We start from the raw sequence: 24317 nt of genomic DNA on the forward strand, positions 1-24317 counted from the left end.
TTTTGGTCCCTAATTTCCCAACTTTGCATATTTTTTACTTTACTCCCTAAACAATTTTTTATAAATACACTAATTAGCAACCTTTGGGAGCTCCACATACAAATTTTTTAAAATTTATTGCACATTGGTCCCTAAGCTTTCCGCTAATTTTATTTTGGCCCCTAAACTTTTTTTTACAATCAAATTTTTAAATATTTTGATTTAATCTTTATTATTATTATATAAAGATAAATTGTAAACCCTAAAAAATGCCTCCCTTATTTTGGCGGGGGCTGGGAAGCCCATTGCAATTTTTTAAAAAATTAATTGCACATTAGTCCCAAGCTTTTCACTATTTTTTTTTTGTCCACAATCTTTCTTTTGCAGTCAAGTTTTTAAATCTCTTAATTTCAACATAGCATTAATTAGACATTGGTCCCGAAGCTTTTCTCTATTTTTATTTTGATCACTTATCTTTTTTTTTTACATCAAATTTTCGAATATCTTGATTTAATCTTTATTATAATTATATAAAGAGTGGGGCCCACAGTAATTTTTTTAAAAATTAATCACACATTGGTCACAAGCTTTTTACTGTTTGTTTTTTTAGTTCTTAATCTTTCTTTTACAATCAAAATTTTAAATCTCTTGATTTCATCGTAATAAAAATGGCACTGTTAAAAGAGATTTTAGATTTTAACGATATTATCATGTCATCGCCTATTTAGATTTTTTTTGTTTTGCGTGTCAATTTTGGTCTTTAAACTTTATTTTTCACTTTAGTCTCCAAAATAAAAATTAAAAAATTTTGAATTTAAATCTAAAATTTATCTTAAAATTAATCCGAAAATTTATGAGTAGAAAGGAATCTATACTCAAAAAAAAATGGTAGCTGAATTATATATTGTAATAATGCCTTCCTGCCACATCGCGCGGGTCCTTAACTAGTATATATATAGAGAGAGAGAGAGAGAGAGTCCGACTGAAATACTACTGATAGCACCAAGTGCTTGGTGCTATCGAGTTTTCCGCCGTTTGATTTAATCCTTTGACTATTTTTACTCGTTAGATTTATTATCCAACCAATAACTCACTCAACCTTAGAGGACCCACATCATCTTAACCGTATATTTTTTTATTTAAGGACCGAAAATCTAATAGCACTAATAGCTTGATACTATTGATAGTATTCCAGCATATATATATATATATATATATATATGTAGAGTCCGGCTACTATACTATCAGTAGCACGAGGCCTCCCGTGTTACAAAGTTGTTTTCGATGATGCGGCTTCCAAATTGACGATCGGCTCTGTTAGACTTGATCTACACTATTAAAATTATATGAAAACTAAATTTCATAATTTTTCGATATCATTTACCTATCAAACAAATAGTTTAAAATTGAACGGCTGAAAATAAAAATCTCATAAAAAATGATGATAAAAGATTTAAATTCAAAATCAGATATACTGATCTTACTCTAAATAATGAAAAGAATTTTCTATAAAATTTTCATCGGATTTGGATTGTTTTACACCGTTAAACTCACAAACACGCCACATCGGCCATTAAAATGGTCAACTTTGAGATCTTTTGATCACTAGTCAAATAATGTCGAAAAATTATGAAATTTAGTTTGCAAATACTTTTTATAGTGTAGATCAAGTCTAACGGAGCCGATCGTCGATTTGGAAGCCGCATCATTGAAAACAACTTGGTAGCATGGGAGGCCCCGTGCTACCGATAGTATAGATTATTTTTAGAGACGGAGTTGGTGGAAAAAAAAAAATTAACGTTAACATATTACGGGAATAAGTTCTTACTATTCGAAAATTTTCATAGTGGGGAACCACGAAGATTTTCATAAGATGGAATAAATATATATATATATATATATATATTATTTGGTGGTGGTAGAGTTGGGATGAAGAAAGGTAAGTTACCGATTTTTGAGTTTTTATGGTGGGGAACCACGAAAACTCCCATAAGATCGAGTTGATATATATATATATATATATATATATATATCTCTCTCTCTCTCTCTCTCTCTCTCTCTCTCTCTCTCTCTCTCTCAGGCCGATGATATGAAAATACTCGTAAACGAGAGAATATGAGTATTCAAAAGACGAGAATCTAAATAAAGTAACTAGTAAACGTAGGCAATATAGTATGATAAGTTGGTTGATGGGTGAGTTGGGATCCCCTGATGATAGTAAGTTTCAACCCTGGTGGCAATACGATTGGTGTGTAGGGTAGTTAGTTACTAATTTTTAAATACTCATGTTTCCCAAGATATGAGTATTCTCATATCATCGGGGTCGGAGAAATATGAAATAAAAAGTGAAATCAGAGGTTATATATATATATATATTAAAACTCAAACTTAGATTTGAAATAGAATTTTAATAGTAGGGAACTACGAAAATCCAAACGTCATCAATCCTTAGATGAGGAACTAATGATTACCATCGGTAACCTAATATGTGATAACATGAATACGGAAGGACGGTGGTAGCGCGCCCAGGAATAGATCATATAAAGAGCTCTCTCTCTCTCTCTCTCAGGCTGACCAATTTATGATGACTATCGTGGTGCACGAACCACGAAAACACTCAAAAGATCGAGCTGAAACATAAATATAGAAAAATGACTACACCCGAAATGAGCCCAATCCAAACAATAACCAAATTATTGAGTGAGTTAGAATCCCCACGGTGTAGTAGAATTCCCATATAAAAAAATAAATTCCCGCCTTTTAAACTATCGTGATTAGCGAACTATGATAACTATCATAAGGTCGGATAGATATATATATATATATATATACATCTCAGGCCGACNATCATTCTTGAATAAGGGCATTATAAAATTGCAATTAAAAAAAAAGGTGGTTGAGGCAGCATTTCTTTTATATATATATATATATATATATATATATATATATATATATATATACACACACACACACACACATGTATCCCACACTACACACTCTATTGCCCCAGTACTGCTGTTCTTACTCCAAGCTTATCAACAGCAGGGGCAATGGAAACACTCCCCTACTACTTGACCTCCATCACAATTGCCATCCTACTCACACTCATCATCAACCTCTTCTTCTCTGCAATAAACAATAGAAGCAATATTGAAAGCAAGAAGCTTCCGCCGAGCCCGCCGTCGCTGCCGATCGTCGGCCACCTGCACCTGCTGAAGCGCCCGCTCCACCGCGGCCTCGCGGCGATCACCGACCACCACGGCCCCGTCCTCCTCCTCCGCCTCGGCTCCCGCCCGGTGCTCGTGGTCGCGTCGCGCGGCGCGGCGGAGCAGTGCTTCAGCGCCGCGAACGACGTGGCCTTCGCGAACCGGCCACTGCTCCCGTCGATGAAGTACCTCACCCACGACTACACCACGCTGGCGTTCGCCAACTACGGGCCCCTGTGGCGCAACCTGCGCCGCATCGCCACCGCCGAGGTGCTCTCGACGCACCGCCTCACCGCGTGCGCCGCGTTCCGCACCGAGGAGGTGCGGGGAATTGCCCGGAGGATCTTCTCCGATTGGAACGCGAACAAGGTACGTACGTACGCACCTGCCTAGCTAGCTACGTGCGTTTTTTTCTTTTATTACGTACTTTGCTCTTGGATGCGCGCATGGTGCACGGTTTGTTGGTTTAATTAGTTTTCTATAAGAATTAATTAATTCGTAAGTGTAAGAATTTTACTGCTTTTTTTGATAACAGGTCCCAATTATTTATAGAAAACTAATGTAGACTTTTCAGAAAAACAAAATATTACACTTAATTTGAACTATAATAAGATAGAAAATAATATATATGCTAAATAACAAGGGGATTTTTTAGAACTTTCCAATAAATAGTCACAGATTTACCGTACGTCAAAAAATCACTTCATCTTCTCCGTCTCACCTTCTTGTTATTGCTAATCTTCTTTCATGCATATAATATATGCATATATTTGTAATATTTATGCTTATTGATCTCTTTTCAATCCTACTAACTAATTATACATAGGCTATATAGTAATTATTAACTGTGGAAACAACTAATTAATTATTTTGGATATAGAATGACGAGTCGTCGTCGTTCACCAAGGTGGAGATGAAGTCGAGGTTGTTCGATCTAGCACTGAATGTGATGATGAGGATGATAGCAGGGCGAAAGTACACCTTCTCACAAGGCGAGGGAGTCGGAGGGTCGGAGGCCGCGAAGCGATTCAGGGAGATGGTGGAAGAGACCTTCTTGTTGGCCGATTCGGCTTCAAACTTAGGAGACTTTCTACCCATGCTAAGGTGGTTTGATATCGGAGGTAGTATCAAGTGTTTGGTTCTATCAAGTTTTCCGCCGTTAGATTTAACCCTTTGATTATTTTCACCCGTTAGATTATATTATTAAACCAATAACCCACTTAACCCTATAAAGCCCACATCATTATATATATATATATATATAGTTCGGCTAGAATACTCACAAAAGCACCAATGAGGTGGTGCTTTTGAGTTTTTAACCATTGGATGGAGAAATGTAAGATTTTGAGGTGGTAGTTTATAGTGGAAAGTGTTTGATCCAATTATTAGTATAAGGAGTAGATCAGTATGCAAACCTAAAAGCATAGGGGTGATACTTAAGTTCTATCAATATATAATATAATATATATATATATATATATATATATAGGCTGGGGCTACTATACTCTTATGAGTATAGAACCCTTTGTACTCATAAATTTTTAATCATTGATTGATGGGATGTGTGGTTAGCATAACGGTGGTCCCAACTTTGAATGATAGTAGTCCCCTAGGGTTGAGTGGGTAGTTGGTTGAATAGTATGATATAACGGATGCAAATGATCAATGAAATAAATCTAAGAGCAGAAAACTTATGAGTATAAGAGAGCAAATGCTCATAAAAGTATAGTAGCCGGACTCTCTCTCTCTCTCTCTCTCTCTCTCTCTCTCTCTCTCTCTCTATATATATATATATATATATATATATATAGTTGAGCTAGAATACCCTCAAAAGCACCAAGGGGTGGTATTTTTGAGTTTTTAGCCATTGAATGGAAAGAAGTAGGGTTGAGATGGTGGTGGTTTATTATATATATATATATATATATATAAATAAGGTAGAATACTTTTAGAAGCACCAAGGGGTGATACTTTTAAAAGCTTATCATTCTTGAATAAGGGCATTATACAATTGCAATTAAAAAAAAAAAGGTGGTTGAGGCAGAGATTTTTATTATAAAAGCTTATCATTCTTGAATAAGGGCATTATAAAATTGCAATTAAAAAAAAAGGTGGTTGAGGCAGCATTTCTTTTATATATATATATATATATATATATATATATATATATATATATATACACACACACACACACACATGTATCCCACACTACACACTCTATTGCCCCAGTACTGCTGTTCTTACTCCAAGCTTATCAACAGCAGGGGCAATGGAAACACTCCCCTACTACTTGACCTCCATCACAATTGCCATCCTACTCACACTCATCATCAACCTCTTCTTCTCTGCAATAAACAATAGAAGCAATATTGAAAGCAAGAAGCTTCCGCCGAGCCCGCCGTCGCTGCCGATCGTCGGCCACCTGCACCTGCTGAAGCGCCCGCTCCACCGCGGCCTCGCGGCGATCACCGACCACCACGGCCCCGTCCTCCTCCTCCGCCTCGGCTCCCGCCCGGTGCTCGTGGTCGCGTCGCGCGGCGCGGCGGAGCAGTGCTTCAGCGCCGCGAACGACGTGGCCTTCGCGAACCGGCCGCGGCTCCCGTCGATGAAGTACCTCACCCACGACTACACCACGCTGGCGTTCGCCAACTACGGGCCCCTGTGGCGCAACCTGCGCCGCATCGCCACCGCCGAGGTGCTCTCGACGCACCGCCTCACCGCGTGCGCCGCGTTCCGCACCGAGGAGGTGCGGGGAATTGCCCGGAGGATCTTCTCCGATTGGAACGCGAACAAGGTACGTACGTACGCACCTGCCTAGCTAGCTACGTGCGTTTTTTTCTTTTATTACGTACTTTGCTCTTGGATGCGCGCATGGTGCACGGTTTGTTGGTTTAATTAGTTTTCTATAAGAATTAATTAATTCGTAAGTGTAAGAATTTTACTGCTTTTTTTGATAACAGGTCCCAATTATTTATAGAAAACTAATGTAGACTTTTCAGAAAAACAAAATATTACACTTAATTTGAACTATAATAAGATAGAAAATAATATATATGCTAAATAACAAGGGGATTTTTTAGAACTTTCCAATAAATAGTCACAGATTTACCGTACGTCAAAAAATCACTTCATCTTCTCCGTCTCACCTTCTTGTTATTGCTAATCTTCTTTCATGCATATAATATATGCATATATTTGTAATATTTATGCTTATTGATCTCTTTTCAATCCTACTAACTAATTATACATAGGCTATATAGTAATTATTAACTGTGGAAACAACTAATTAATTATTTTGGATATAGAATGACGAGTCGTCGTCGTTCACCAAGGTGGAGATGAAGTCGAGGTTGTTCGATCTAGCACTGAATGTGATGATGAGGATGATAGCAGGGCGAAAGTACACCTTCTCACAAGGCGAGGGAGTCGGAGGGTCGGAGGCCGCGAAGCGATTCAGGGAGATGGTGGAAGAGACCTTCTTGTTGGCCGATTCGGCTTCAAACTTAGGAGACTTTCTACCCATGCTAAGGTGGTTTGATATCGGAGGGGCCGAGAAAAGGATGAGGAAATTGCTGAAGGAGAGAGAAGAGCTGAGCCAGAAGATTGTCGACGAGAAGAGGAGAGAAAGCGAGGAGGAGATCAAGAAGGAGCAGACTATGATCGGAGATCTGCTTGAGTCGCAGAAGCAAGATCCTGATTTCTATACCGATGAAACCATCAAAGCACTTGCCTTTGTGAGTCTGTCTCTCTTTTCTTTTTTCGTATGTATATTTTTAAAAAATTATGATTATGTTAAATTTAACTATTCTGAATACTTTATGTGAAACTGCAAATTTTACTAACTACATCACTCAAGTCAGGTACTGACCAATTAAATTCTCAATTAAAGTTTTCTAAAAATAAGCTAAAGTAACTAAATATTAGAAAAATATTAGTTAGAAAAAAATAAATTTGGACGATCTTCGGTAATTAAATGGGCTGTAGTAGTTGACAGGTCAACATAAATTTTAGCTCTGTCACTTTTGGTCCGGCATAGCCACGTATGGGAGTGGGATGGATAAAGGGCCGATTAGTTAGATATAATTATAAATATTGTATAATTAGATATGCATGGAGTTAAAAATACAATAGTTATAACTATATGAATCCTGTTTGACTGAATATAGTAGAAAGCGCTACAAATATAAATAATTTATTTGGTTGCATATAGTTGAAAATTAATTTTTAAAATTTTATCATTTTATATATATGACGGTGAGAATACCTTCAAAGTAAAAAAAAAAAAAAAAATTTATTTAAAAAATATTGAGGGGGTAAGCATTCTTTTTATATAAGGTTACTTTCTCCAACTGCTGCAGTTGGAACTGCGGTCAATTTGAGCATAGTTCGAACTGCTGCATTTGGGCCTCCTCCTGCATTCCTACTATAGCAGTTGGAGTTAAATACATCAAACCAAATACGAAATTTATATTTACATGTAGTTACAACTATAGTGCAGTTACAACTACATACAACCAAACAGTCCCTTAATGATGTTATAGTCATGTGCATTCATTTTACCAATCAATGTTGTTACTTGGATGCCCCACAAAAGTTCTTTTCTAAATTATTTATCTAACAATAATATACATTTATTTATCATATTATATGCATTAATATATTAGTAATTTATAAAAAAAATGTTTTTACTATTTACAGCAATACTCGAAAAAAAAGAAAACTAAAAGAGTAGTAATTATATACCTCCTAAATATAGCTCTTACATATTATTAAATATGTATAATAATATTTGTATACAATTTAGGACACTAGAGTATTAACGATATATCAGTCGACTAAGAATTTAATGACTCATATCAAAATTTTAATTTGAAACAGATAAAATCTTATCTTTTTTCAGCAAACTAATAAGATATCTAAAATATTTTCGATGGACGCAGCATATACACATAGCCTAACATGTGGGCGTTACCTAAACCCGACAAAAGTGGATTGGTCGCGGCGGGATCGTCACGTGGTTTCATACCGTTGCTTTCGTTGCATCTGATAATAATTAATAATAATAACCACGTTCCTGATTCCTTAATTTCTAGTCAAACTCCATTTGAACACCTCGGAACACTTCTTGTTAGTCCATACAAAAATTATCCTTATAGTATAGTTTTTGCTCCTATTACACCCAACTTAACAAGGCATGCATGAATCAGTAATTAATTATAACCCTTATAACTGTTGCTTTTTGAAAGAGCTTGTTATCAGCGGGAACGGATACGACGTCGAACACCATCGAGTGGGCCATGTCGCTCCTCCTCAACAATCCTGAAGTCCTGAGAAAAGCGGCGACGGAGATCGACGTTCGTGTGGGCACCGATCGCTTAGTGGAGGAGTCGGACATCGCGAACCTCCCCTATCTCCGCTGCGTCTTCACCGAGACTCTCCGCCTCTACCCCGGAGGGCCCCTCCTCGTCCCCCACGAATCTGCGACGGAGCTAACCATCGCAAACTACACCGTGCCGCAAGGCACCATGCTACTGGTCAATGCCTACGCCATCCACAGAGACCCCGCTGTATGGCGCGAGCCTACGAAGTTTAAGCCGGAGAGGTTTGAAGCTGGGAGAGAAGAGAAGGGGTGGATGATTCCGTTCGGGATGGGGCGGCGACGGTGCCCCGGGGAGGGCCTCGCCACGCGGGAGGCGTCGCTGTTGCTCGCGACGATGATACAGTGTTTCGAGTGGAAGAGAGTTGGGGAGGAGGAGGTGGACATGACTGAAGGAATGGGGCTGACTCTGCCCAAGGCATTGCCTCTGGAAGCACTGGTTCGGCCGCGCCCGAACATGATCGATTTACTTTCCAAGCTCTAAATGCATATCATGAGTTGCATTTCACAAACGCAGGAATAAAAGAAACTATATATGAAAGCTAGTACAGCAGCACCAGACCACTGGCTTGTATGCGTACGTTAAGGGGTGATGAACTACTATAGTACATCTCTGGTAATAGTATGATCGTTTATGTAGTTTCCTATGTAAACCTTTCAAAGTATCTGCCTTTATTCAAGTTCGTTTTTCCTTTGTTTGACGCCTCTTCGACTTTTTATTTGCTTTGTCTTAAACAACTTCGTCACAACCTTGCTTCAAGAGGGATTAGATTAATATGACAAACAAAAATCTTTTCAAACATCAGTACCATATAATCACATTAATTTGCCAGACGACAATCTGCGGAGAATCCGTTAAACAACAGCATAACTTTTCAATGAGAAATGTAGGAAGCCTATCATTAAATCTGAAAGCCTACAGCATCATAACATCTCACTATATTTTGAAATCCATAACACATACAGTGTTGTTAGAGAAACATGCAGCAATCTTATCGCCTTCTTTGTTCCAGCACACTTCGAAGATGCCGCCGCCGCCTCTGTAGGTCTTCAATATCCTCCCTTCTTTTACTGACCATATGTGCAGGCACTGATCTAACGATCCGCTTGCCAAGTACTCACCGTTGGGGCTAAACGCGACAGAATATACAGGTTGCCTGTAGTTGTATTGTGCAACAGAGAAGTTACCGTAAGAAATACATGGGAGCACTACTATGTACCTATGCCTAGGGTCAATTACAAATTCAGCCACTGATGTTTGATCATGACTCCATGGTAGTTCCATTTCTAACAATTTGGTCCCTAAAGTTTATCCCGTGCAATGATAAAGTTCTTTAAATTAGTCTACCATTGAGCAAACCGTAACTATCGTGCTGGCATGGCATCTTTCTTCTGGCAGTAGAATAATAAAAGGACTAGAGTGTTTCACAGGACAATTTGCAATGACTAAATCATCAAAATCGATATTCTAAGGACCGGAGTCACAATTACCTGTGGCCGTTCAAGCTGTACAAAAGGCGCCCTTGATCTACATCCCATAGCTTGATAGTTGAGTCAAAGGATGCACTAAACATAAGTCAACATCATTAATCAATTAAAGCCGTGACAACAGAATGCTCAGAAACTACTAACATGAGAAATACATGTGTACAGAAAGTAGGAAAATTCTTGCCTTGCCAACACTAGTTGGTGATTAGGGTTGTTTGTTCCCTGGCCTGTGGGGCTCCATTTGATTGTATATATTTCCTGGAAAAGAAAGTTGTTGATCTATTAGCAAGATGGATGCCTATAAAGAGTAGGTGCTACTCAGAAAAGGATTAGAACCTTGCTGTGATCCTTGAAATCATACAAAAACTTGTCCTGCTTCGGACTCCATATCTGCCAAAATTTAATTAAGTTATCAGATCTGATATTGAAGTACATAATTATACGAAAGAAAGTCAAGCCTAGAATGAAAAGAGCCAGCTATTAAGCAATCTAAGGTGTACACTTCATATTACTAGCAACAAAGAAACAATTATCCCACAGACTGCTATAATGGGGTCAATTTTTTAGAAGATATCTCAAAACCAGGATCGAATAAGCTAAATAGGTCACACTATAGTTAATAGATAGGTGCACTAACCCACCGAACAAACGAAGGGATTTATCAAACAATCTCAAGATGTATGCTTACAAGCAATAAATGATGAAAAGAATCCAACAGATTGCTAACAATTTTTAGAAGATATCCCACAGCCGGGGTTCGAAAGGTCAATAAGTTGACCTAAACTCCACTGCATGCACCAATCCGGAAAAAGTTCAGCTCAATTATTAAGGTGAAAAAAAATAGTAATGAAAATTGCTAATGCCAATTAAGTAGAACTATTTCTCATAAACTTCTCCGTGCAGACATGATTATGTACCTTTGCAGTCCCATCATCAGCGCATGAAGCCAGCAAAGAACCAGTTGGATCCCATTTGATAGCATTAACTTCACCCTGAAAAAAAATATGATGTGGAAAAAAGTTAACCTCATATGCATATTCGATGATGCTACACCAGTAATTAACCAGCAGCTATTTTTCATCCTTCATCTATCATGCACTAACACGCCATGCTTTTTTATATCATTTTAACTTGGAATGACATCATATCTATTTGGTTCTCAGTGTGTGTATGTATGAGAGAGAGAGGGGTAGGAATTTCATCTTGTAAAAAAAAAGAAAAAGAAAAAAGAAATCTAATGACCAACCTATTAACTACAGATTGTGGAACTTCATCCACAAGTATACGAAGAATCATGTGTGGAAGTTTCAATAAATGCTTTGCATGTCTTACTTCCAACATGCGCTTCAACATGAAAAGGAAAAAATAGAGCATCCCTTAGTTCATTACAAAATTTATATAGGTAAGACTACAAGGTTTGGTTCTTGTGTTGTAGATTGAAATGTATTAATGCGAGTGTCACATTGAGACTAAACTTTTAAGGGAGCAACATAGTTATAGAGATTCGTACATCGTTTACCCATTAGGCGGAGCAATTCGAGACCATTGGACGCCAATAATTGTTCAAAGAATCAAAATATGACTATCTCAGTTAAATAGGAAAAGAAAACCTGATGCCCAGAGAATGCCTTGACTGGGCGAGACTCTCCAATCTTGCAAACATAGATCATGTTATCAGTTGAGCATGTTGCAAAAGAATTATTGTTTCTCCAATCAACGTCAAGTGTTGGAGCTGGAAAAGTAAAAGGATAAACGAAATACTAGGTAAGACTTTGAAGCCTACAAGCATAGTTAAGTATAATCTTAATTTATAGGTAAACGTAATTCTAAGTAAATCAACAATATCAGCACCTGAATGAAACTCAAATTGTTGTTTACACTCCCATGTCTTCGTGTCCCACACAATAGCAGTTTTGTCAACACTTCCACTAAGGAGGAAATCACCCTTTTTGTTCCATTTCAAAGAAAATATTGGTCCCTTATGCTTGATCAAAGTATTCTTCAACTCCCCTGCTCATGTTATTGAACCAACACAAAGGAAATACCAGTAGTAATTACAATGAAAGATATGCAAAAACCCAAAATGAAAATAAGTTACATAAGTTAATTGTGAATTGAAAAATAATAGGCTGCAAGGATTGGAGACAGAGTGAATGGGGGAAAGTACAAATCGTTGGAGCTAAAGAAGCTTTTCTGTCCATTAGGCTATTATTGTCTCTTTATCACTAAGTAACTGAGCGATTGTCCTCCAGCTCCTGCTGAGTATAGGGCTTCGGCTCTATTAATAACTCATTAATGTCATAGAATATATGCTTATAATCTCGTTCACATTCATTAAAACAGCTCAGAACCATAAAATAAGGACTAACCTATTTTGTTTAGAAGAGATGTTCGGGTCATATGACAATATAAAGTGACGAACCATAAAGCAATTTCTTCAACGGAAAAATCAAAGCCTTACCATCCTTACTCCATATTCTTGCATGTCCATCATATGAACCTGTAGCTAGTAAAGTACCTTCTCCCTGTAATAGTTCCACATAGGAAAAGAATATGAGAAAAAGGTTCCAAATAGTACAATGAGAGGAGAAAGAGAAACCAATTGCAGAATACAAATTTGTGAATAAGAAAGATAATATAGAAGCAGATTTGTTATTTCAAGAGAAAAGGAAATCACTGAGAGAGAGAGAGAGAGAGAGAGAGAGAGAGAGAGAGAGAGAGAGACTACATTCCAATCAAGTGTGGTGACATCCTTGCTCTTCTCATTAGTTCGCCCTTTAAAATGTTTCAGAACATGAGCAGTTGGGGGAAATGCTTGCACACTAGAACCACAAGGACCATCTGGAATCGTCCAAATTCTTGCCGTTGAATCCCCAGACCTGCCCAATCACAAAATGACTCAAATTGTTTCTTGTAACTGGAGCGAATATCTAAAACATATGCACATGGAAGCAAATTAGCATTTCAAGTTGCAAAATTTGTGCTTGAAGATTCTGAGAGGACAGCTACAACAAGCTTAATTGAAGCTCTTGGAGCTTGATGTCTGAACTTGAATATGTCAACCAGTGGGGACATTACTCTATGTTCATAATAGTTTGCAAATTAGAATGAAAAGAGTAGGTAAAAAGAGGTCTATTAGTGGAGCTTGCAATAGAAGAAACTAAGTGCAACATATGAAACTTAGCATGCGATGCAAAATGAACAAAGTAAAAATGGATAACAAGTTAACAACATAAATGACAAACCTAGTATTATAAGTATGCTTTAGTCTAATACCCACCCAGATGCTAGAAGAGAACCTGCTGGGCTCCAAGCACACGCAAATACCTAAATGCATAAAAAATGGAAATATATGAAAGCAGGAACAGTTAGAATCTCATAATCAACAGGCAGTATATGACATAAAGAAATGTAAAAAAGTATCAGACCTCAGAACAGTGGCCTTCCAATATAGTTACGTCAGAACTAGATATCTCACTAGTGACTGGGTGAGAGCTTGGGGCGGCATCAGTTGGTTCAGGCCCTATTAGACAATCAAGGTGAATGAGTGAAATATGTCCACCAGATGACAGCGATGAAACTAAAGAAATTAGTACATAACTAATTAGCAAAGGTGAGACCGGGGCTATGTGGCGAGGATGTGCGCTTAGTTAGGTAAAGATCACCTGGAGTAAGTCGATTAGACTACATCCAAGAAAACAGTATAAATTCATTTACATGCAACATGTTGCACCACATGCTTAGACAGTTAGATGTTAACCCCTCTAGGTGTGCAGCATGTGTTAACACATGACCCTGGCTTAGCTTTCAGACCGAGGGCATGACAAAGGAGCATTTCGAGATATCGAACTAACGAGATATCACTCTCAACAAGGTCCAATATACGGAGAGCCTAACCAACAGAACTTCTCAAATTAGCATATAACATGGTACTTTAATGACGTCATCCATATGAAGGGAACTAATTAACTACATGTAAGTCCAACAAAATAGAAAAACACAATCTATCAGGTATAATGAAAGCATTGCAAATAGTACAGGTACAGCAGCAGTATACAGCATGCGTAACATTCACGCATGTTCGACATGTTTGATCTCTAGAGATTCAGCAAAATATACTGGATCTTCCTTAATGCTCCAATGTCTGAAGGAATTAAACAATTATAAATCAACTAAATATAATGAGTATTCAGTACATCACAAACTTTGATCAATTTGAAAGAAAATGCAGATATAAATATGAGTATATTACATAAATGCTATTAGAGGATGGAACAGTAACGAGTAACATTGTAAAAGATTTGCTTGTGTTTTGAACTTTGACGATTCCAGGCTTCCATCATAAGAATGCTTGTATTCTTACAGAAAAACAGAAAAAGGAATATGTTGTTTATCTAATATAGGTAGCCTACAGGCAACAAAAAAGAGGAAATAAGTTTTAAGTTTCTTGCAGGTCTCTTTACCTCCAGCTCCATTTTCATCAAGTCTGGCCTTATCTTTGCGCTCACCATGCTGCTTATCCTTTTCTCTGTCCTTTTCTTGCTCTTTATCCTTTTCCATCTTTTCTTTATCCCTCTCTTGATCTCTATCATGTCTTTCCTTCTCCTTTTCACCTCCAAGAGTCCGTTCTCTATCTTTTTCCTTGTCCTTATCTTGCTCATGCTGATATTTCTTCCTTTTCCTCTCCCTTATAATTTCTTGTAGCTCGTTCACATCTTTTGTAATAAGATCCAGAGGTTGTAAGAGAGAAAATTCCTCATCGACATCTATATCGCTCTGCCAAAACAAGAAGCATAACGAAGGGGGAAAAATGTTATCTAACAATAGACCAAGAAAACGAATAAATTAGATGACAAGACTATGACACAAAAAACTTACATTGCTAACGTTAGCCTCTAACTCTATATATTGAAGACCTTTTTGTACAATGGTAATAAGAGCACCAGGTGGAATTATATTTCCATCAATATTAGATCTGTGAATCCCTGCTTCATATCCTAAACAAAATGCTGAGTGAGCAAATCCTGCAAATTTCACATAACAAGCGTTAGCATCACAGATCCAACTAACTTTTCACTGTATAATTTGCTCTCATTTTTTCTTGCTAACAAGACGAAAGGCCAAAGTAAAAGTAATAGAACTACGTCGAGCATTAAATAGTTTAAAACAAGAGAGAACCATCTGGGAAACTAATTGAAAACAATGACTATTGACTAGCAACTTTATGTTATAGAAAGAGAGAAAAAAAAAAAGGTATAAGGACCCCCTCAACTATAGCTTATTTTTAGATAGACCCCTCACCTCTTTCTCTTATGATGCCTCCTATGGCGTTTCTCTTATGTTTGGCCAGTGCAAACAAATTTTTCAGTTGCTGGAATGGAACTAACATTATGGCATTTTTGTTATCTACTAATAGTTGATAGCTAATGGAGCTAATTGAATTTGTAAAAGTAACTCAAATCAAAGCAAGTCAAAGTTGAGAAGTCTCCAAGTTGCCCCAAAAAATTCAAATTTTCAAGCAAAGCATCAAATCTTGTTATTTCAAATAAAAATACTCGAGCTACAGTGATCAGAAACATAAAAAACAACACAACAAACTCTTCTAAGCACAGTAAACAAAGGTTAAGAGCAGCTACAAAAGCAGTTCACTAACAATCGATCCAACTTCAAAAGTCGCTCTACAGCGTTAAACGATCTAAAATGTTTGCAGCTACCACGAATTCATGTGCCTAAATTACAAAAAATTAGGTCAAAAAAACCCTGGCAGAACCCAACGCGACGGAACAAAAAATTATACAGGTAACAATTCTGAAGAACAACGCGAATAATCAGAAAAAAAAAATCAAATTTAACGACGGAACTTGGAGATCGAGATCGAGATCGAGAGAGAGAGAGAAGAACCTGATTCGTGGAGGTATCGAAAGACGAGGTAATTGAGCTCTACAGAGGTGATTGTGGACTTCGACATCGAAACCCTAGTGATAGCACGAACATATAGAGAGAGAGAGAGAGAGAGAGAGAGAGAGAGAGGTTCCTCCCGGGGAAGAGGATGAGAGAGAGAGGAGGCGCTTCTCTCTCTCCGGGAATTGCTTCTTCGGGAGCAAACGGTTTGGGAGAACGAAGAGGAAAGCCCAGAAAAATAATAAAATTAAAAACCTATTACTTATGAAATGTAAAATGGGCCGGGTCGAACCATTAATGGCCATATAATTTTGAACCTAAATGGGCCAAAGAGGCTCGGCCTAGTACCAAATACAAAACGGCCTACTTTTTTTAAAAATATATATATATATATATATATATATTGTTATTACTTCTGTATAATGTTTATTTATTAATGAAAAAATAAATTCTAGTTAATGCTTCGAAACGTGTCAAACATTTTTAAAAAATTGATTATATCTGAGAGAAAAAAAATTAAAATATTTGTACCGCGTGGTTAGATGCCGCTCATTTTATCAGATGCTTTTAATCTTTTTGTTAAAATCATAAAATATTTGTTATATAAAAACAAATAATTTAAAACTATGGGTTTACTTTCTTAATAGCCTATAGATGAGGAGCCTGTGTGCATTTTCTCCTTCCTATTAAAAATAATAATAATAATAAATAATAAATAAAAAAGAAAAAGTTCGATCTCGTGCAACGTGTTCTGAGCAACAACAGCGTCGCCCTCTTCGCTCTTCGCGAAATTTATGATTAAGCGCCATAGGCGACCTCTCTCTCCGGGACCCTCTCTCTCTCTCTCTCTCTTTCTCTCTCTCTTCTCACTCTACAATGAAGAGAGGTTCTCGAACGATCCAATAGAGAAAGGTATATACGTTTCCCCAATTTTTTTATTAGTTGTTCTCTCTCTCCAATGCTCAAATTCATAGATTTTGATTAGGGTTTGCATTGAATCGAAGCATTCGAAGCCTCCTTGTTGCGATTTCGTTTCTTAGGTTAAAAGTATTTTGAATTGGGTGTATAATTGCGGAATTATTCTTTATTTTAGTGCTTCTCGTGTACCTTTGCCTTTTCATGATCACAATCTTTACAATTGATTTATGAAGTACAGTGTTGTTGTGATAGGGAGATAGGGTTTTTTGCTTTTTTTCACGATTTTCTCTGTAAATTCATCTTTAGAGTTATTTGTTTTGTTTATTGAACTTAGTAGTGGTTTTGCATCAAGTACATCGTCGTAGATTCCGCCGAAGTACCTTCTCATCATAGAAAGTTTTTATTTCGGAATTGCTCTTTCCAATTTTCCTGTAATATTGGGCAAATTTTAGTATTTTAAGATATTGAGGAATCGATTTGTTGTACATATATGCACTCAAAATGCACTTTCTGATTCTATTCTCGCTGTTGAGTATTTATTAGATTTAAGGCAAAAGTTTTACTTTGTACGCGAGCTTGGCGAACGCGGTAATCTATGCTCGTGAATTAGTTGTGTCTTACTGGAAAAGGCTGACTTACCATAACCAAGGATGCTGGCATTATAGGCATAAGATATCTTTATTGAAATTATTTTAAATTTGTGTTCATTAATAGTTTTGTCAAACACAATTCCTTGCTATGTCGCGAGGAAACTAAATGTTTAAGTTTTTGGTCTACTTGAAGTGATAGCTTGGAACACTACACTTGAGTATTGGTTGGTGCTAGTAAGAGTTTTCGGTATAAAAGGCCGTATACTTTTGCTTTCAGTTGATTTTAGTTACTTATTTAAGCTGCTACTGAGCTGGTTTAGGAATGTATTGGCGGTCCACTTTTGGTCTCTGACATGGCGCGATCGGGTCGATATATGTTTAAACCTTTTTTTGGCATTTTCTACAGGGTTTTTTCTTTTGCTTACATAAACTTATAATTTTTCCTTTCTTCTTTCCAGGATGTCGGAGCTTTCCGCAGCAGTGAAAGGAGAATCCTGGCATTCCGACCATCAAAGAATTGCATTATCTCCATCCAACTTATCTTCTGGCAATCCTGTAAATATGGAAGTTGGAGATGACGATGAAGAGGAGGATTTGGATTTCAATCCTTTTTTGAGGGAAGAAACTCCTTCAGATGCCTCATCAAGTCTGACTTCAGAAAATGAAGGTGCATCTGCTAGTGTTGATAAAATTATGAGCTCTTCAGATCAACAAGATGTTAATACAGCGTCTAGGCCAATTGATGAGACTCAACATTGTAGTTTAATTATTGGAAAAGAGGATGAGAATACCCTGATGCATAATAGGCTTGCAACAGACGATGACTGTGGGAAAGAACCTGTTCAAGAAAACCAAGGGACAAATTGTACACAGCAGGAGGAAAACTTAACTGTTTGTGGGAAATCCCAGAATCCAACGATCAGCATAGATGATGAGGATGCCATCTTTAAGCGCACACGGGCTCGCGTTTCTCTGGCAAATTATACACTCGAAGAATTAGAGACCTTTCTCCAGGAATCTGATGATGATGGGGACCTACAAAATATTGATGAAGAAGAGGAATATCGTAAGTTTCTTGCAGCTGTTCTACTGGATGGAGGAGATGACAAACACAATGGACAGGGGGATGATAATCTGGATGAAGATGAGAATGATGCTGACTTTGAAATTGAAATTGAGGAGGCATTAGAAAGCGATGCTGATGAAAATATCGAAAATGAGAAATTATTAGATGACAAGCAAGAGGAAGATTCCCGTAGGCCCGTGACTCGGCAGAAGAAACGGCTTAAGGAGTCAGCTGAAAGTAAGAAATGCTTTCTGGGGCAACCAAAATTGCCCTTGCGTCCTATTCTGCCGTATGTTGCTCATGCCCAAGTATCCCCTCTCCCTGCCTATGGATGGCAGTTTCCTTCTAAAAATGGAGCTGATTTGGCGAATGGATTCACAGCTCAGCAAATAGGCCAGCTCTATTGCTTAATACATGAGCATGTTCAACTTTTAGTTCAAGTCTTCTCTGTTTGTGTTCTTGATCCATCACGACAGCCGGTTGCTGTTGAAGTTCAAAAGATGATCACAGAGATGGTTTGTAGGCGCGAGGAAGCCTTGGTTTCGAACAAAGTTCCTTATCCGAGGACTTGCTTTGAGACTCCATATCTTCGTTCATCACTTGATAATGCTTCTAATCAGAGTTCAGAATTCTCCCACTGGATGCCATTAATTGATTGCCCTTTATTTTCCATTCTTGATGTGGCACCACTAAGGCTGGCAAATAGTTACACAACTGATGTTACAGCTAGTAGGTGACTATATATACGTTTATATTAATTGCTTGCCAATTTTGTGCAGGCTTCCAAATTCTGAAGAAACAGACTTTACTTGAACTATAGCGCATTTTGAAATGGGTACCTGCGGTTTTCATTTTAGAATGTTTCATCGAAATATTTTAGAACTGAATGGTTTTTGTTAGAAATATACACTCTTTTTCACTTCAGAAATGCTGTTAATTGCTGATGGGAGGTTTAAATCAAAAACATTCTACAGCTTGGTAGTGAATCACAATTTTAAAGTTTAGATACTCATTTTAAAATGTGCAATAGTTCATGTAAGTTTGTACACTTCTCCAATTTTTTATGACCGTATTCCTTTTACCAAATGATTTTACAGCTGTTGTAAGGTATAGGCAGAGTCATTTGGACAATGCAGCTGACAAAAGCCACTTGAAAAGAGAACCTCTTTTTCCTTTGCCTATGATCGACACCGGCAGGGAGAGTAATAATAAGCTTCTTGGAGGATTTAATACAATGTCTACAGTTTCATCACTTTCACCTGGTCAGCTGCAACCTAAAAAGTCATTAGCTGCTACCCTTGTAGAAAGTACCAAGAAGCAATCAGTTGCTATCGTCCCTGTGGATATAGCCAGATTAGCACAGAGGTTTTTTCCTCTGTTTAATATTGCGCTGTTTCCTCACAAACCTCCGTTGCCAGCAGTTGCAAACCGTGTGCTTTTCACTGATGCGGAGGATGGGTGCGTTCTTTCTCCTTTTCTACCGTTGACGTTCCATGTTTAATAATTCGGTTACTTTTTTTTTTCCCCCTTTTTCTATTCTTTGCATTGTTTATCTTACTTATCTGTCTGTCTACTATGTTTTGAGTTCTACTCATTTGTCCATGTTTCTTCCTGTTTAGAGCTCTTCTTTGGTTTGCTAATTAATCCTTGAACATTGTATGGAACTTAATTATAGCTGTTTTAGTTGAAGCTGTTGGAATCCTCACTTATTTTAAGAGTCTCAACCAAGTCCTTGCCATCAACTGGATTTTTTTAACTGATGTGATCAATTTGTCTGACATGTAAGATACACGTGCATCCGCTCAAGCACCTACATACCTAATGCAAAATTCCTCAGGCTAGTAAAAATTGGATCTAGAATTATTAGCACTTTGTTGATACATAATAATCTTCTTTAGATCTAGAATTGTTAGCTCTTTGATTTCTTTCTGATTCCTCTTTCATGGATTACACCGCCTTATGATTCACGATTTGATGTTATCACTCTTACTTAGCCAGGATTCGGTTACTGTTTTATTTTCTTAATTTTTGAGATTCTTGCAGATTACTAGCAATGGGACTGATGGAGTATAATAATGATTGGGGTGCGATACAGAAGCACTTTCTTCCTTGTAAGTCGAAACATCAGGTAATATCTGTAATTATTTTGATACTTTTGTGAATGTCTACATGACATGAACTTGCCTGCTTTCTGACCAAAATGTGTCGTTGTGTTTATAAATTCCAAATACATAGTTTTTATTTGCTAATTTTGATATGGAAACTTTTTAATAAGGCATTTTAACCTTTCTTTATGATGATTTGACAACATGGTCTTTCTTTGATGCAGATTTTCGTCAGACAGAAAAACCGCAGCTCTTCTAAAGCTCCTGAGAATCCAATTAAGGTAAGCATTCGAGTGAATGACTAAAATATGTATTTCCGTGTGCTCTTTCCATCACATGCTTATATATGATAAAATTTGGTGGAAGTATGCATATGAAAACAAAAGTTTGACTTCAGTGCTCAATTGTGCATTGAGAATTTTTTGAAATCCATCAAGTTTTAAATTCTGCTTCTCATTTTAAGTTTTCAATTGTTGGCTTGTTTTAAAGGCTTATTTATTTGTCAACTCATCCAGGCTGTGCGACGTATGAAGACCTCTCCGTTGACAATAGATGAAAAGGCACGGATCTACGAGGTGAGTTGATTGAAAATCATTAATAGAACTGATATGGGCTATAACTTATTTAAGTCATAATCCCATCATACTCGTGTTTGAAGCCAGGGACTTAAATTATTCAAACATGATTGGATATCTGTTTGGAAATTTTTTGTCCCACATCGAGATCCGTCACTATTGCCACGCCAGTGGAGAATTGCTACTGGAACCCAGAAGTCCTACTGTAAAAGTGAAGCTGTTAAAGAAAAGAGGCGATTATATGAAGCAAAAAGAAGAAAAATGAAAGCTTTAACGGCTGATACAGAAACAATACCTGGAAACGAGGTTAGTTAACATAATCAACTTTAAACATTATATTTGCATTAAAATCCCTGGAAAATTATTTTTATATATATATATGTATGTATACCCCTGCAAAGTCTAAATTATTATGTATACCCATTAAAAACTTAATTTCTTTTGCATATGCCTTTGTATTACAAAAGTACCCCTCTTTAGGCAAACTTACTCTGATACAAAACCAATTTACCAACATAAATTGTACACCTAAGCGTCCTATTAATTTGGTGGATGAATGACTACCAGGTTGACAATGGAGGACCTAACAGTTCGGATGAAATGGATAATGAAAACGAAGCTTATGTTCATGAAGCATTTTTAGCAGACTCGAGCATTGGTAGGAATGACACACAGTCTGTTCAGTTGATACAGCATGAGGGGGCTTACATTGGTCAAAAATCCTCCACTAATACAGATGAATCTGATGATCTACATCAAGTAGGTGGAACAAAGCTTGATCTTCCAACATCCTCAAAGACTTTTGAAAACACGAATGATTTTTCCAAGCAGACTGGTGTATACTCTGTTTCACCTATGAACTTATTTTCTGGGTCAAAGTCAAAGTCCATAGGGAAAAATATGTTGGTCTCAGTGCCTCAAGCACGCAAAAATAAAGGGGCCCGGGTAGTGAAGTTGGCTCCCGACTTGCCACCTGTAAACCTCCCCCCCTCTGTTCGTGTGATATCCCGCTCAGCTTTTCATGGCTTTCGTGGTGGATCATTATTTTCTAACATCAGTTCTAATGCAACGAAAGATGTTGTTTCTACGAGCTCTCAGGCCATTACAAAATATATTAATACAGAAAATCCAGGAAAACAGTTGAATCTATGCTCTGATGGGGGTCCCCATACAAATATGGCTGAAGAAAATCCTGTTGAGTCTGATTTCCAGATGCATCCTCTACTATTCCAGTGTCCTGAAGATCAATCATCATATTACCATCAAGTGAGCAGATACAGTTTTCTCTCTCAGAATAGCGGTCAGGTTGATCCCGTAGTGGGAGTAAAAGATAACATCAACATTATTTCGTACTCGAGAGAAGCTCCTGCAGAGGTGCATACTATCGACTTCCACCCTCTACTGCAAAGAAGTACTGGTGCAACTTTGTCGACCAGAATTAGAGGTTCTGAGAACATAGTATCAGATGTAGAGTGCCATCAATTCCTCGACCAATCTGACTGTAACTTGAGAGAATCTGTAAGCCACAGTGAGAAGGAAAACAATCTTGACTTGGATTTCCGCTTATATTCTGCAACAGATAATGAAAACTTAAAATTTGCTAGCAGAGATTCACTTGAGCATGTCGAGTCAAGGACTTCTTATTTGAAGCATAGTGGTCTTTCAAATTCGAGCAGAGTTTTTGCCCAGTCACAAGAGTGCGAGGTGGAAAATGTTCATCTTATTGGACCTGAACCTACTAGAATGAATAATTATGCTCGCCAATCCTTGGAAGAGCGTAATGAGGAGTCTTTGCCAGGTATTGTAATGGAACAGGAGGAATTGAGTGATTCGGATGAAGCGAGTGAACATGTGGAGTTTGAACGTGAGGAAATGGACGATTCAGAGGAAGATGCACAACCTTCTCAAACCCACAATTTTGTCACCACTTTACTGAAAAGAATGCTGCCTCTATGAATTTATATTGGCTTCTTTTTACCCAGCAATTCTATCTTCTCAAGATACTGCTCACACTTCTGTATTCTTCTGCATAATTTAAGTTACCAGGATTCCGACTAACTTAAAATGTTTCTTGTTCCATTATTTTTTTCCCCTACATAATGCATCAGAATTCGAAAGTTAGACGGCTCGCAAGGTTTAGAAATATCAAAATTTTAGAAACTTGGATTTTGGTAGTTCTATTTGTTACCTTAAATCCTTTTTTTTGGTCAGGATATTCAAACCTTTGTTTCTCTGGGGGAACACCAAGCCATTGATGAACATAGTCAAGTGCATCGGCCAAGATCAATCATCCAACAAGGACCAGCCCAAGAGAGCAAACTCTGTTCAAGCTCATCACAGGCGCGACAAGATCCATGTCATGCTAATGTTCCCCAATTAAAGCCAAAGAAAGACTCTGGCAAAAAGGACACGTTGCGCAAAACTCATCTTGGTGCAGCTCATGCACGTCCTCATCAATCGAGCAAGGCGCGACCAAAAAGCTCGAGAGCCTGCCCAATTGAACCGCGGCGGCTGCATTTGCAAACGGATACCGAATGCATGAATGCTAATCCCAGAAAACCGAGAAAACGGTCAGCTCCAAATTAATTCAGTGCTAACCTTTTTTTTCTTTTTCTCTTTCTCTCTTGCTCTGTATATCTTTGAGACTAAAAGATCCAGTGGTGCTTTTTAGCCGGTTTAGTTATTCGGGAACAACCATCAAAAAATAATAATAATAACAAGTTAACAACGGAAAAAAGAAAAGGCACTGATAACCAAATTAGCATTTGACACCCTAGGCTTAGCTACTAACTGTAACTTCTTAGACAACTTCCTCGTAGGAATATATTTAGATTAGAACCTGTGAGGAAAGCGAGTGAGGCGGTTCTCTGCTTCAGATATTGGTGGATGTACCTTGTAATTTGTTAATGATGTATTGTATACACCACACTTGTAAATGTTTGAGGTCTTTCTCCATGTGCAGAAATGATACTAAGGAGCTTTTAGATTCGTTGCAAGTGATTTATTATCATCAAATTGAAAAGTAAAAACTTCCGTAATCGAATTCTATGAGCCTAGGTGGTAAATTTGGTAGAAAGATGAATATGCCCTTCATTTGTTCTTAAGGAAAAAA

General features: G+C 37.6%; 3 protein-coding genes across 7 annotated transcripts; 2 read left to right on the top strand and 1 right to left on the bottom strand.

Moving 5' to 3' along the window:
• Nucleotides 2969–9256, top strand: LOC109715365 (isoflavone 2'-hydroxylase-like). The gene is made up of 5 exons (XM_020240343.1): nucleotides 2969–3554; nucleotides 4066–4306; nucleotides 5390–5979; nucleotides 6491–6919; nucleotides 8432–9256. Exons 1-5 carry the CDS (start codon nucleotides 3030–3032, stop codon nucleotides 9044–9046), a joined length of 2400 nt encoding a protein of 799 aa, XP_020095932.1. The 5' UTR covers nucleotides 2969–3029; the 3' UTR covers nucleotides 9047–9256.
• Nucleotides 9355–16172, bottom strand: LOC109715301 (WD40 repeat-containing protein HOS15). 5 transcript variants are annotated; one of them, XR_002217585.1, is made up of 15 exons: nucleotides 15952–16172; nucleotides 14929–15074; nucleotides 14514–14826; nucleotides 13479–13573; nucleotides 13331–13377; nucleotides 12779–12929; nucleotides 12512–12575; nucleotides 11902–12060; nucleotides 11661–11782; nucleotides 11297–11394; nucleotides 10968–11042; nucleotides 10387–10440; nucleotides 10235–10308; nucleotides 10054–10128; nucleotides 9657–9719 (listed from the first exon to the last, which is right to left on the bottom strand). XR_002217585.1 is itself a non-coding variant. In XM_020240239.1 (14 exons), exons 1-14 carry the CDS (start codon nucleotides 16016–16018, stop codon nucleotides 9500–9502), a joined length of 1662 nt encoding a protein of 553 aa, XP_020095828.1. In that variant the 5' UTR covers nucleotides 16019–16172; the 3' UTR covers nucleotides 9355–9499. The 5 variants fall into 5 exon arrangements, 2 of the variants coding, with proteins under 2 accessions (XP_020095828.1, XP_020095829.1); XM_020240239.1 differs by lacking the exon at nucleotides 11297–11394 and having other exon boundaries at nucleotides 9355–9719; XR_002217588.1 differs by lacking the exons at nucleotides 9657–9719; nucleotides 11297–11394 and adding an exon at nucleotides 10778–10838 and having other exon boundaries at nucleotides 10060–10128.
• Nucleotides 16663–24201, top strand: LOC109715022. Its single transcript, XM_020239802.1, has 9 exons — nucleotides 16663–16863; nucleotides 17918–19254; nucleotides 19623–19983; nucleotides 20569–20653; nucleotides 20855–20911; nucleotides 21146–21205; nucleotides 21293–21511; nucleotides 21773–23121; nucleotides 23413–24201. The coding sequence occupies exons 2-9, from the start codon at nucleotides 17919–17921 to the stop codon at nucleotides 23789–23791; spliced, it is 3846 nt and encodes a 1281-aa protein (XP_020095391.1). The 5' UTR covers nucleotides 16663–16863; nucleotide 17918; the 3' UTR covers nucleotides 23792–24201.

The sequence above is a fragment of the Ananas comosus genome, linkage group 9 (genome assembly GCF_001540865.1).
Source record: "Ananas comosus cultivar F153 linkage group 9, ASM154086v1, whole genome shotgun sequence".
Lineage (NCBI taxonomy): Eukaryota > Viridiplantae > Streptophyta > Magnoliopsida > Poales > Bromeliaceae > Ananas > Ananas comosus.

What these genes read in the sequence shown, in the direction of transcription:
- LOC109715365 (XM_020240343.1), top strand. Translation starts at nt 3,030, where the DNA reads ATGGAAACACTCCCCTACTACTTGACCTCCATCACAATTGCCATCCTA. An exon ending in CCGATTGGAACGCGAACAAG is followed by an intron (nt 3,555 to 4,065) that starts GTACGTACGTAC and finishes TTTTGGATATAG; the next exon opens with AATGACGAGTCGTCGTCGTT. An exon ending in CCGATTGGAACGCGAACAAG is followed by an intron (nt 5,980 to 6,490) that starts GTACGTACGTAC and finishes TTTTGGATATAG; the next exon opens with AATGACGAGTCGTCGTCGTT.
- LOC109715301 (XM_020240239.1), bottom strand. Translation starts at nt 16,018, where the DNA reads ATGTCGAAGTCCACAATCACCTCTGTAGAGCTCAATTACCTCGTCTTT. An exon ending in TCACCACACTTGATTGGAAT is followed by an intron (nt 12,576 to 12,778) that starts GTAGTCTCTCTC and finishes GAACTATTACAG; the next exon opens with GGAGAAGGTACTTTACTAGC. An exon ending in ACAATTTGAGTTTCATTCAG is followed by an intron (nt 11,783 to 11,901) that starts GTGCTGATATTG and finishes TTACTTTTCCAG; the next exon opens with CTCCAACACTTGACGTTGAT.
- LOC109715022 (XM_020239802.1), top strand. Translation starts at nt 17,919, where the DNA reads ATGTCGGAGCTTTCCGCAGCAGTGAAAGGAGAATCCTGGCATTCCGAC. An exon ending in TTCACTGATGCGGAGGATGG is followed by an intron (nt 19,984 to 20,568) that starts GTGCGTTCTTTC and finishes AGATTCTTGCAG; the next exon opens with ATTACTAGCAATGGGACTGA. An exon ending in CTTGTAAGTCGAAACATCAG is followed by an intron (nt 20,654 to 20,854) that starts GTAATATCTGTA and finishes TCTTTGATGCAG; the next exon opens with ATTTTCGTCAGACAGAAAAA.